Source organism: Centrocercus urophasianus, unplaced genomic scaffold (genome assembly GCF_019232065.1).
Source record: "Centrocercus urophasianus isolate 14NV4802_14NV808 unplaced genomic scaffold, USGS_Curo_1.0 seq_34, whole genome shotgun sequence".
NCBI classification, from domain to species: domain Eukaryota; kingdom Metazoa; phylum Chordata; class Aves; order Galliformes; family Phasianidae; genus Centrocercus; species Centrocercus urophasianus.
The window spans coordinates 4520248-4533600 of NW_024884911.1; the positions used below are offsets into that span (position 1 = coordinate 4520248).

At 53.0% G+C, this 13353-nt stretch overlaps 1 protein-coding gene across 1 annotated transcript; it reads left to right on the forward strand.

Annotated features, from left to right (window-relative positions):
* Window positions 1–3432: 3432 nt before the first annotated feature.
* Window positions 3433–12657, forward strand: PLPP7 (phospholipid phosphatase 7 (inactive)). The gene is made up of 2 exons (XM_042830735.1): window positions 3433–4523; window positions 11841–12657. The coding sequence occupies exons 1-2, from the start codon at window positions 4073–4075 to the stop codon at window positions 12203–12205; spliced, it is 816 nt and encodes a 271-aa protein (XP_042686669.1). The 5' UTR covers window positions 3433–4072; the 3' UTR covers window positions 12206–12657.
* Window positions 12658–13353: the final 696 nt, after the last annotated feature.

Consider the following 13353-nt stretch of genomic DNA (forward strand, 5'->3'; position numbering starts at 1 on the left):
TATTTATTTATTTATTTGATTTCTTCGCTGCTTCTCTGCTAAATGCCCGCGGAGGTGAGAGAAGCAGAATCGGTGCCTCCGCCTCTCGGCTGTCGCAAGCTTCCTCTCTCGCAATACATTCACGCATACGGGAACGACGCCGGTTCCCCCCCCCCCCCCCTTTCCTCCCCCCCTCCCCGCTGGGTTTCAGCCTTTCAGCTCCGGGGGGCGCGGGGGAGGAGGGGGGGGGGGCACCCGCAGCAACCGCAACGTTTCGGCCGGGTCAAACTTTGCGGCAAAGTGACCCGAGCCCCGGCCCCGAGCGGCTCCGTCCGCAGCCCCGCAGCCACATCGCGCTCCGGAGCGCAGCGCAGCGCAGCGGCTCTCCGTGCCCCGCACCGCCCGCCCTGCAGCGCTCAGCCCCATCCCTCCCCCTGCATTTCGCTTTTAAACTGCAGCTGTTGAAGCTAAACCTCCTTTGCAGAAACAGCATTTCCTCCCACGTGGCCGTGAATTGTGGGTAATGTAGTTTTTGTACAAATAAAGGGTAGGGGCTTTTTCCTTCTTCTTCGTCTTCCTTTTTTTTTTTTTTTTTTTTTTTTTTTTTTTTCCTTCCTTCCTTCTTTTGTTCCCTCCTCCCCTCCCTCTTTTCTTCCTTCCTTCCCTCCTTCTCTCCTTCCCTTCCCCTCTCCTTCCTTCCTTTCTTCTTTCCCTCTCTCTCTCCCTCTTTTCCACCCTGCCTCCCTTCCTTCCTTCCCTCCTTTTCTTTTTCTCAGCTCAGATGCAATGTGTTTTCTCGCAGTATTGGTGAAGGTTTTTCTCCCAGCTGGTCGATTCACTGAAGGGATGCTCTCCAAACCTGCAGCCCTGGTTCAAGCAATGGGAACACAAAGCTCTCTGAGCAGCAGCTGGGGCAGGCAATGGGAGAGCCAGAGGCCTCAGTGCGCTGGGTACTGAGGATAGCTTTAGGGGTCGGTGCCACCCAGCAGAGCTCAGCACCAGGTGTGCACATGTTGGGCAATAGCTGCTGTGTGCTGAGCGTCGCACACCTACCTTGATGCTCTCCTAAAGGGGAAACCCCCTGCGCTGAGAGCCAAGAATGATTTTGCGCTGCTTGCAGTGCTGCACGGCTGCCTGGAGCTGAGGAAACTCCTGTTACTCCTTCGTGCCCCACGCTCACTGCAGACTCAGCACCTTGCAACAGCAAACTCAGCATTTTCCAATATCTGTGCGCTTCTTGTCTGGCCTCCAGCAAAGATGGCAGCCACGAGGTGCTCCTGGCGAGGGAATGCCACAGGCAGGGCAGATTCCCTCCCGCTGCTCCTGCTGGCTCCGAGGTCCTGGGGGGCTCCTGCCCATGTGTGCCTGGGAGCCCTGCTCCAACCCCGTGCACCTTGCAGCTGGGTGCTGCCCTTCCATGCAGGGTGTGCACCGAAGACCTTTGTGCCAATGATGTGGCAGGGAGTGCAACCATTGCCGTGTATTGTTACGGTTTTCTTCCTATGTTTCTCAAAATGTCAGCTAAATATTTACCTGCTTGAAACTTCTCAGGATGTCTGTGAAGGGTGCCGTTACCAGCCTTGAAACAGAGGGAAAAACTAAGAATGAGTCCAGGAGGTGCAGGAAAGAATGAAATGAGCATCTCCCAATGAAAAATCCAGTTTCTTCAGCAACCTCCAGAAGGTGCTGAAATACTTTGACATTTTCCAAGACTCTTTCACACCTTTCAAACAAGCTTGTCACAGTTTCTCAGAGCATTATGAATTTGGTGAAGCTGCATGTTCTGAGATCCCAGCTCCTCTCTAGTTTCACCCCTGCTTTGCTTCAACTTGGCATTCTCCCATGTTCTGGTCGACTAGGAAATGGCATTATCTCACTCTAATTAAATCAGCTTTTCATCTTCAGCTGGAGTTTGCTTTGGTGTTGGCCACGCCTGCCTCCAGTGCTCCGGTCAGTGTGATTGAATCACTGTGCCTCATGCAGAGTGGTTGCTGTGCCTTGCTGGTGGAGTTGGTTTTTGAGGCCAAGTACCAGCTGGGAGGAGCTGGTGATGCTGGGGGTTGCTTTCCTTCCACTGTGTGCTTGATGCTCCATCCATCACTGCCCTGCAGTGTGGTCCCATCAGCCTCGTGCTTTCCAGGCTTGCTGAAAGGCAGATTCTCCTTTCCTATGAAAGAGAACAGCCCCACTGTTGGGACACTGCTGCTCTCCTCTCCTGCTCTGCTCTCACCACGAGCAGCACGTGCTTCCTTCACGCCTGTCACATTCTGGCCTCAGTGTGTGCCATGCAGAGCAAAGCCCCACGTCCACAAATGTGTCAGAGGACAGACAGGCACCAGATGAAAGCAGCTCCCAGTGCTTGCAGGGTATTTTTTCCCAGTGACACCTCCCGAGGAACGTGCTCAGTAATAGCTCAGCATCCCCAGCAGGGGAGGGGACGAGAGGTGACGAGCCAAGCCGCTCTATTTCTGCAGGTTCCTGGCCACCATCACATTAACTCTTTGCACACAGATGCTTGCAAGGAGCCTTGCACCACAGCAGCCCTGCAGCAGGTGGCATCGAGGTGTCCCTCGTGGGCTGCCTCAACCCCAACAGAAATTCCTGAGGTGGAAGGAGCTGCACTGATGTGTTGGGAAGGAGGGGAAGAGCTCTTCCCGCAGCCCACAGGCGCTGTCACATGCTCGAGATAGGCTCCTGGAGGATGTGATTCAGAAATAAGTTGATGTGTGTTATTTTCCTTTGATTCATAAGCAAAACCCAAGAGGGAGTGAGGGCTCCAGCACGGATTTGCTGGCCCAGCATGGCAGTGTGGGTGTCAGATGGGCACAGTGTGCAGCTCAGCTCGAGGATTTGGAGAACCACAGACAAGAAGCACAAAGTTCTGCTTGCTGCCTCACAAAGCCAAGAACCACCTTTAATTTAGCACTCAGGCTCTGCTGTACATTTTGTATAAGGCTTTTAAAGAGACACGGGTGCTGTTTCACAGTGTTACCCGTACCAACGCTGACCTTTATAACTCCTCATTCCTATGGGGAAGCAGCAGCACGGATCCAGGAGCGGTGCCCATTTTGCCGCCTGGTGCCACGCTCACCTTCCCCACCTCCCTCTGCGGGGCCCCAGGGCTGCAGCGCTGCCATGCTGGGGCTGATGCCACCACTGCTGTGTGCAGCTCAGGGACGGGCTCTGCTGTCACCTGCTCTGAGCGCGGGGTCTGCGATGCGATGCGGGATGACACGGCAGAAAGGCGTGCTGTATTTAGGGCACGCTCAGCGCCGGGGGCAGGGGGATGGGAATTCATTAGCAGCGCAGTGTCTCTTTTAATCAGAAGGTGCTGCTCGGCTGGGGCTGGAGGCAGGGCAGCGATGGATGCCGTGCAGGGGCATGTGCTGAGCCAGGGGAGGGGATGGGGCTGGGGGTGTTTGCAAGGCGTTCACATCAGGGAGAGGGAAATGTTATTGAGGGTGCCCCTGTGGGGAGGAGAGACAGAACAGAGCGGGCCGGGAGGGATCCAGGTTGTGCCCTTTGCAGGGTAGTCACCGAGTGATGCCCAGTTTGGAGGCTTCACTGACTGCCACAGGAGCACTGTGGTCGCTCCCAGCACTGATGCTCTCTTCCATTGATGATGCTCTGATATTAAAACGTGAATTACACTACCAAAAAAAACAAAAAAAAACCCAAAACCAAACCAAACTACATTTCCCAGTTTCCCTTGCAGCTCTGGGAAATAAGCTATTGGAAGATTTAAATAGACCAGGCCAGAAGCAACCAACCTTTGGCACAAAGCATTTCCCTCCTCTTCTTCCAATCTATTGGCTGTTTAACCTTTTTCCCTGGCACTGGAGTGGCTGCCAAGCCTGGCATTAATTTTCCTTCCAAGCTTGCTAGGCCCATGAAGTAAACAGCCATGTGCATTCCTTACTCTATATTTAACAGCTGCAGACTGTGCTGGGGGCAACTGCAACAGAGGGGAACCTTTGTAGCTTCCCAAATTCGCAGCTTGTGAGGGTGGGCGTGGGGAAGATTTCTGCAGGGAGAAGAGGGATTTCTCTCCTTCCCGGTATTTGCAAAGCAGTTCAATTAGAGAAAGACTGCAATGCCAGCATCCCAGACTCGGTCCAGAGCGCGAGACAGGAACAATGTCCTCAACAGGGCTGAGTTCCTCTCCTTGAACCAGCCCCCGAAAGGGACCCAGGAGAGCAGGAGCTCGGGCAGGAAGCAGAGCGGCCAAACAGCGGCGGCCGGAACCCAGAACAGCAGCCCCAAGGAGCAGAGGCAATCGCAGCAGCTGCCCGAAGAGGACTGCATGCAGCTCAACCCCTCCTTCAAGGGAATCGCCTTCAACTCCCTGCTGGCCATCGATATCTGCATGTCCAAGCGGCTGGGGGTGTGTGCCAACAGAGCCTCGTCCTGGGGGGGTGCCCGCTCCATGATCAACCTGCTGGGGATAACGGGGCACGGCATCCCCTGGATCGCAGGCACGCTCATCTGCCTGGTGAAGAGCAGCACGCTGGCGGGCCAGGAGGTCCTCATGAACCTGCTGCTAGGTGAGTGGCAAAGCCCCATCCCAACAGGACTGCCCAGCCCCGCTCACAAGGGTCGGTGGCACTGGGGCTCCTCCTCTGGCTGCTCCCACCGCGATGTCTCAGTGACCTTTCCGGGGAACGCTGTGCTTATTGGCTGCCTTGGCAGCTTCGTGCTGCTCCTGGGTGCTGGGGGTGATGGATGTTGTCGTAGGGGTGCAGGGATCCTGGTGGATGGCCATAGCGATAGAGCAGCCCTGCACAAGGCTTGGGTTGGTTTAATAGGGCCAAGAAAGTGTCTGTGAGTGCAGGTGGACGCCGGCGGTCATGGTGTTGATTTATAGCCATCAGCCCTGGTGGTTTGTTGAGTTGGGGAAAACATGAATATTGTAAATTTGATACGTGGATCAGAGCCGTAGGAAAATAAACAACAAACATTTCCATCCCCTCTGCTCCTCCTTGAGCGGGCTCAGGCTCCACAGCTCAGCAGCCGCCTGATGGAGTCCTGTCTCATTTCTTGCTGTGATTTGATCTCACATCCTTCATCCCAGGAGGGCCTTTCTTGCTGCTGTCCTCTTTTCCGTGCACTCATTTCACCTGGTGGCCATGAGCACAGCTCTGATCTCTCTGGCTCCCTTCCTGGTCCTTTACTTGAGGTCGATCATGGCAGAGCAGCCAATGTCCCAGCCATGACCAGGCCCCACATCTGCGCCCCACATCCAGACCCCTGCCCACCCTGGCTGTCTCCCCCAGGGTCCTCCTCTTTCCTCCCTTCTGCCTTTGGCCTGCAGCCTGGTGATAGTGGCTGTGATCACCCCAAGCTCTTCACCCTCTCCAAAAACAGGCGTGCAGAGCTCGCACTTTCAGTCAGCACAAGGGTTTGAAGGCATTAGGTTTAGGCCTTTGTTTCTCGAGGAGCACTGTGAAGGGTCACAGCAAGGCTTTATTTCAGCAGTGTGTGCTGTATGGGTGCTGCAGCACAGCTCAAGTTTTTTTTCCAGAAGTTCATCCTTTAAGGAGGGCAAAGATTGTGCTGAACCAATTTGAAAAGCACAGTTGTAGCTTCCCTGTTCTCCCCTCTGCCTTTGAAGAGGCTGTCCTCGTGCTGTGACATCCAATGAAGGGACGCCATGGTGGGGAGGAAGCCAGAATAGCATCGGCGTGATGCAGGGCTGCCAACGTCAGCACTTCTTCCCCAGGCCGCTCAGTGCTCCGGGTCAAAACCCTCGCTGAGAAAAGAAGCTCCATCTGAAAGGGCACGAGGATGAAATAGGAGGCAGCCAACATCAGCCGGCACAATTTCCAGAGGTCTCTTGACCTGAGAGGCTCCGACAGTTCTGGGGCCTGAAAATCCACCTCTTTGAGTCCAACATATTTGAGGTCTTTATGAAGAGTTCACGCCGCTTTTGGCTTAAAACCAAGGAAAGCCTTCTTGCTCTTCCATCGCCATCCAGGAGGCCAAATGCAAAGGCAGCTCCAGGCTGCGTTGGCCAAGGTGCCTGCAGCCTCCCAGCAGAGCTCTCCCGGCAGGACTCGTGTTGCTCTGCAGAACAGGATCTCTGCAAGCGTGGCCTTGGGTTGATATCTGAGATTGCAGTCAGGAGCTCCTAATATCAGAGCGGCTGCTGCTGGAATGCCTGCATTGCTGATGGATGAAGGAGTTCAGCAGGGGAGCTTGGGGCTCAGACCCCAAGAGGAAAGGAGGGGTGTGACAGTGCTGCTGCATCTGGTGTGCTGGCTCCCTCTCACTGTTGTTTTCCTAGGATTGAAATCCAGCAGGTCAGCAGGGACAGGTCAAAGGGAGAAGGGAAGCTTGCTGGTGCTTTGCTGGGCTCCTGGAAGCAGGGAAGCTGGGGTTGTCTGCAGCACCCCGTCTTTACCTCCCCTGGCTCTCCGCCCTTCCCCCTGGCTTGCTCAGGGTTTGATACATCAAGCAGAATTTCTGATGCAGTCTCTGGGCAGGCAGCCAGCCCATCACAGAGCACTTGTTTAGGATTTGCAATCAGGCTTTCAAGGCGAGGAGACAGGAGACTGCCGAAATGGGACCAGGAACCTGGCAGGAGCACCACTGCAGATGGAGGGGGGGAACTGCGCTGGGGGATCTTGGTAGGATCTGTGCCAAGAAGAGTGGGAGCATTTAGGGTGAGGGCTTCTGACCTCTCTCCCTGGGACACGCCATCCATCCTGACTGCTGATGTTGATTAGCAACCCCCAGCAATGTTTTCCCTCCGCGGTTGTCATCTGTGATGGAATTTATTGATTCTCCTCCTCATCGCAATCTTTTTTCCAGCAAATGCCAAACAGAGAAGCACGATCTCAGCCTGTTACTGAAAAGATGGAAGAAATCGGCTATCTGTGCCCACTGTCAAAATCATTCTGCCAGAATGTGCTTTCAGGAAGACTGCCTTGGTACTGCCAGGCCTGGCTGTGAAAGAGTCAGGAGGAAAGTCTGCTCCCCCTCTGCCTCACTGCAGAAATCAGAGCTTGGGAAAGCTCCCAGCTAAAGCTCGCTTTATTTGTGTGGCAGTGTTGGAATTTCAGGGCCAGTCAAGCTGTTCTTTGCAGTCACAAGAATCTCGTGGAAACTGAAATGCTTAGAAAACCATTTGAACCTTGCAACTGGGTTTTCAGAGGGAAAGCAGATATAAAGCTGTCATCACTGGAGCTTCTCTAGAACCAGGCAGAAGAGCTGTTGAACTCTTGAGGGAAAGCAGTGCCTTGGTTTCTGGTTCTGATCCATCTGGAGAGAGCATGGATCCGAACGCAGTGATTCATTGGCTGCTAAGCCAGCAAAGAACGTTTGGATCCTGATCTAACCCACAGCAAAATACAGGCGGTAGCACATCCCTGAATTTATTCCTGTTCAATTTGCTAAGGGAAAAAACCCAAACACTCAATCAGATGTAAGATTTGGAGTGGCGCTGAGCTTGTCAGAACCATTTCTGTATCACAGAATACAGAATGCAGGGGTAGGTGATCTCACAAGCGCATTGCTCTTAGTTTGACTGCTCCCTGCCCTCCGTTGCCTCCGCACACCATTGTCTCTTCAGCTGAATAGCTCTTTTATCCAGCATCCCTTCTGCCTTTCAATATTTTGGACAGTGCTCAAGTCACCTCTTCACCTCCTATTCATTAAGCTTAACAGACTGATCTCGTTAGACTGATTGTCTTTCCAGATTTGAGCACCTTCGTAGAGTAAGGAGGGACGGAATATGGTGATCTACCATAGGGAGGCCAGGACTGTTTCTCCAGGCCTGGAGGTCAGCAAGAATTCAGTCCATGCTCTCCCCGTGGATGCAGACCTAGCATTAGTCCAACTGGGAACAAAGCCATAACGCTGTGAGGCACATCGCCCTGCAGAACGGCGACTTCATTCTGAGCCCTATATATATGTATTTATAAATACATACAGAGAGATCTCTGGAGGCTGTCATGCAGCCTCCACACAAGAGCAAACTGCCAGGAAAGTGGTAGTTTAAGGGAAAATGAAGAAAGAAATGCCTTCCCCGGGTCCCTCAAAGACCCTCTGACCCTCCTCTAGCCGTACAGAGGGACTTTGTGTATGGAGCTGCTTTCCTTCGGAATCCACGCAGTGAAGATTCGGATCGTACAGCCCGCTGCTGTTAAAGGTCACCGAGCAGATTAAATGCCCAGGCAGTACAGACAAACTCATCCCACTGAGCCTCGGGGCTCAGCAGCTCAGACCCAGCAGAGAGGACGGGGAGCTGTGCTGGCAGATGGATCAGTCCGGACGCAGCAGAGCTTGCTAAGCTGAGAGCCCCAGAGATGGTTTGGGGCCAGATGTGTCTATTTTTTCCTTTTCATTTTCCCACTGCGAGGCTGGGGATTTTCTGAGCTAGACAGGGCAGATAGCATTTCAGCAGACGAGAGCAGCCCAAGGGCTGGCACCCTGTGTGTGTTCCCTGCTCAGGAACGCTCCCACTCCCTGCATCCATGTCACAGGTCCAGCCTGACGTTAAACATTCCTCTCCATCACATCCAGCTGCTAATCTGCCCATCATTTTCCTGCCCTTGGTCCTTTGGTAGGTATCATCCTTACCCCATACCCCTGGGTGAGTTCAGGCAGCTCCGAGCAGCAAACAGTGCCCAGCTCCCTGCCCCCTTCCCTTCCTCTCCTGCGTGCTTTATGGCAAGTGCATTCTGTCCACTGCAGGGCAGACGTGCAGCCTGCAGTGTCCCTGTGTGCAGAGGACAGTTGGTGACAGGCTGGAGCCCATTTTGCTGTGGCTGCAGCAGACACGGGGGATATTTCCATGGATCTGTGCAAGGTCTCTTTTAGATCCAGGGTTGAGAAGTCCCTGTGGTCAGCATTGAGGTCAGGTCCTGCCTTTTTGGTTCTGGAGATGGTGTGAGCCCTGAATCCCTGTGTGAAGCCCTCAGGGAATTGCAGGAAGCTTAAAATCGAGCAGGCAAAATATTCCCCAGTCTGAATGCAGATTGAAAGAGAAAAGAAGTGCGAGGGTTGCTGAATGGGAAGAGGAGGAATAAACAAGGGAAATGAGTCATGCTCGTGTCTGTCACTCCCGAGCAGCTTCCCATTGCCCCTCTGGGCAGGGACACGAGCTGCTGGCTGCTGTGGAGGACTGAGCAGGGCTGAGCAGGGCATCCACAGGATGGGTGAGCAGCTTTGTCCCCAGCTTCTTGGCAGGAGCAGAAGCAGCGGAGGTGCAGCGGGTGAGCAGCAGGAGCAGGGATGCTGAGCAGGCAGCAGGGCTCAGGCCAGCTTTGGTGCAGAATGGTGATGGAATCAGTCACTGGACTTTTTAATTAATTGCACAGTGCTGATTTCTGCCATTCTTTTCCTTCCCCGTGGCCACTTGGCCTAGCATGCCTTTCACCCCATAGCCAGAACCCTCTGCTGCTTGTTCAGCCAAAACATAACCTTCCCCAAAACACCACAGTGTCTGATTCAGTGCTTAACTGTGTCGTGCCATCTGTGCCTTTTGTCAGCTCCTGCACCTAATGGTGCTGTGTTTGGGGAAGAAAATGCAAGAGAGGAGTTCACTTCCAGAGGAGTGGAGCTCATCTGGAGCGAGGGTGATGATGCTCTGGAACCTGCATCTTTCATTAGTGTCAAGTAGCCAAGGCTGCAAATGGCTCATTTTCCAGATCAGGGAGCCTCATGCCTGCAGGAGGTTTGGGAAGCTCCTTGCAGAAGCAGTAGGATAGGGCTTGTATGTAATAACTGAACAGCTCCAGTTCAAAGCAAATGTTGGGGGAATTCTAATTGTGGATCAAAAGGAACTATTTCCTAGGGAGGGTGACATGTGGGTTGTTAGTTAGGGGAGTATGGTTAGGTTGTAGTTGGACTTGATGAGCTTGAAGGTCTTTTCCAACCTGAGCAATTCTACAGTTCTATGATCCTGTGTGTCTGAAGTTGGCTCATCTGGAAACAAAGCACCATCAGAGCCAACCTGGGCCCTACGCGTGGCCTCTGACACAGTGGGGCAGGGGTCAAAGCACTGCTGGCTTAGGGAGCGTTGGGCACTGAGCAACTTCCTGGCTTGCCCTGCCTTAAAATGAGCAGGGGATGGGCACGCTGCTCCCACTGAACTCAATTTTTCCTCTGCCACGTGCCTGGGCACAGCAATCAGCCTCATGTGCACCACGTCATGTGGATCGGGGCTGTGGGAACAGACAAAGCCAAAGGCTTTTTTGGCTTCCTCCTATTTTTCTATCCCCCAGCACTGCACCCAGGCTAGTTTTCAGCTGTGATTTTGATACTTATGTAAACATCTCTGTAAACACCTCAGCTGGAGCCCACTCGGTCCCCAGGGGATGCTGCCTGGCTCCAGCACGGGCAGGTGATGCCCATGGGCAGCAAGAACAGCCCTTCACCCTGCTGTCACTGCAGCTTGGGCTGGGACAGAAGGGACCTGGCAGGGACAGGACAGCAGCTGCATCAGCTTCCCTTTGGGGAGAGGGCTGCAGTTGGTTTGGTTTTGCTAAGGCAGTTCTATGGGTTTGTCCTTGTGCTCTGCCTGTGCAGGTTTTGCCTCTCTGCTCCTAATGGGCTCCTAACATGTGGCAGTAGGAGTGAGGCAGATAATTGTTTTCCTTCTCTTATTAATAGATATAAAATGTCTGCCCGGGGGGCTCGCTTTCAGCTCATTGCTGTGCATCTGATGCCAGATGTTGGCTATTTGCTTTACCAAGGTGATCTCTGATGCTGAATTGTCGCAGATGGGCAGGGCTCGCTTGTTGGGTTTGCACTGTAAGGAAGTTTTGGATGTTAGCCGTGCTTTCTGTGATTGCATGGACTTGCAGTGCTTCTCTCATAACAGGCTAAAGAGAAAATTCTGGATCCTAGAGAAAAAAAAAAAAAAAGGAATATGAGAAGTAATGGGTGAGATCAAACCCTTCCTTTGGTGTCTTTGCTGCTTTCAACTCAGTGCTGCCTGTATGTGCATGGAGGAAAAGGCTTAGAACTACGGTGCCTGCTCCCCTAATCTCACCTCTCTGCCTTCTTCACTGCACATGCAACAGCCCCAAGTGTCTGTCTGCTCAATCAGTCCCCCCCAGGTTCCCTCCTGTGGTTTTGTCCCCTCCAACCTCCACTGCTCTCGGCCTGAAGGGTGTGTGTGTGCCTGGGTGTGTGTGCTGCAGATGGACGGGTGCTGGTTGCACCCCCAGCTGGGGCTGGGCAGGCTGCTGAGGCTGCTTCCTCATCATGAAGGGAACAGAAAGTGTAGGAGGAAGTACAAAAAAACACTCGATGGAGCGCACTTAGGTTTGGTTCTTTTTTTTTTTTTACTTTTAACAGCACATTAACCCTCCAGTTCTGATGCTAGCATGCCTTCAGATCAGGAAACGCAAGCGAATGAGGCTTTCTGCTTTCTGAACACTGTTTGATGAACATCTGACCTAGCAGTGCTAAAGGTCCATTTTATTCATCCCCTGAATGAAAGGATTATTAAAGCACCTCTGCTCCGACCGCCTCCATGTGCACACCTACACTCCCTGGGCTTCCCTGGTGCATCACCTTTGTCTGGGAAGAAAAAGCAGGAGTTTGGCTGGGAAGTAGAAATGCCAGGAGCATTGGCTGGTGCTAGAGGGATGGAAGGAAGGGAAAGAGGATAAAGTACAGATGGGTGTTGTTCCAGAGCAGTTTGAAAGGTCATTTGGTGCTGAGGGTGCTCTGTGGTTTGTGTTTCTGCACTGCGCGGTGGTGCTGATGGCGCTCAGCTGGGAGGTCAGCTGCCAGCTGGGTGACCTGCAGCTGACGGGCTGAACCTGAGCCTTGTTTTAAGCACAGTGATGACCTTTGTGTGCTCAGCACTGCAAACTGCCCTTGACTTTTGCCTCTGTCTCATTTTACAGCCCTGCTGTTGGACATCATGATCGTGGCCGGGTTGCAGAAGTTAGCCAAGCGCAAGGGTCCGTACGACATCAGCCCCGGGCTCTTGGACTACCTGACCATGGACACCTATGCGTTCCCAGCTGGGCACGCCAGCCGTGCCGCCATGCTCTCCAAGTTCCTACTCAACCACCTGGTCCTGGCCATCCCACTCCGCATCCTGCTGGTCCTTTGGGCTTTCTGCGTTGGCTTTTCCCGCGTTATGATCGGTCGGCACCACATCACAGACGTGCTCTCCGGCTTCGTGTTCGGCTACCTGCAGTTTAGGCTGGTGGAGTTGATATGGATGTCTTCCAACACGTGTCAGATGTTGATATCCATCTGGTGAGCACGGGGGACTCGATGCCTTTCCACCCAAAACCAGCAGATACTTTGAGTCCCCTTCTCCTGGTATTTTTTACCTATTGTTTGTTGGAAACAGTTGTAACTTCCATGAGTAGTGGCGTTTTTTAATGTTGCTTCCCTGCCTGGAAAAGAAAGTTTCTTGCAATGGATTGGGTTTTAGAGCCCAATGTTGTTGGCCATGTTCTCAAACTGTATTTGGACAGCAATCAAATTAAGCTTCACAGGCGAGAGAAATGAGCTCCACCTGCCTCATTGGAATGGTTCACCTCTCACCTGGGTTTGTCCTCAGCGTGGGCAGCGCCTAAGAGCTTCCTGAGGACTCGGCTGTTAACTGTCTGGAGGCTAAAGGATTTTGACCACAGTGCTTTTTCTTTTTGTAAGCCAAGCAACTGTGTCTTGTGCAGAGTCAGGACACTGCTGGCGTTTCACAGATAATAAATAATGGTGAAAATCCTGCCCTGCTTGGTTCTTCTGCTGAGGGAAGGGACAGAGGGCAGCTCGGGGTGGCTCTGAGGTTTGTGCTCACCATGGGGTGTTTATGGGTTGCTTTTTTTTGCCTGCTAAGTGGCAAATACTGCTGCCCATTTTCACCCTGGCAGGGGGCGTTGTGTTGGATGGTGGTGAGTTCACAAAGCAGGTCGAGAGGCACAGCTTCTTTTTCCTACCTCTTCACAGCTATGAGTTTATACTTATGCCAAATAATGCTATAGAGGGCAATGCCCAAGGTGAGTCCCCTGCAGCCCTGGATGCTTTCTGTTGCACCCAGCAGGGCAGCAGGAGGCCAGGACCAGGCTGCTGGCTCAGCCCTAACCTGTTTGAAGAGGAAAATCCTGAAAGCATCTGTGTCTCACCCAGTGTGAAACAAGGAGGGCATTCCTGACCTTCCTCAACTGCAAGGCAGAGCTAATTGATATCTGCTAAGTGTTCTGATGGGCTGACTGTGATGTGAATGTGATGCACCAACACAGTGCTGCTGCTTTTTATTATTGCTGCTGCTTTTTATTATTGCTACTGCTTTCTTCCTTGAAAACCAGCTGTTCCCTGCCCAGGTCACGGCCATGGCTAAGAAAACCCCTGTTTTGCACAAAACCTTCCCACTCTTGGTAGTTTCCTTCTCTTTAGAGCAGAGTT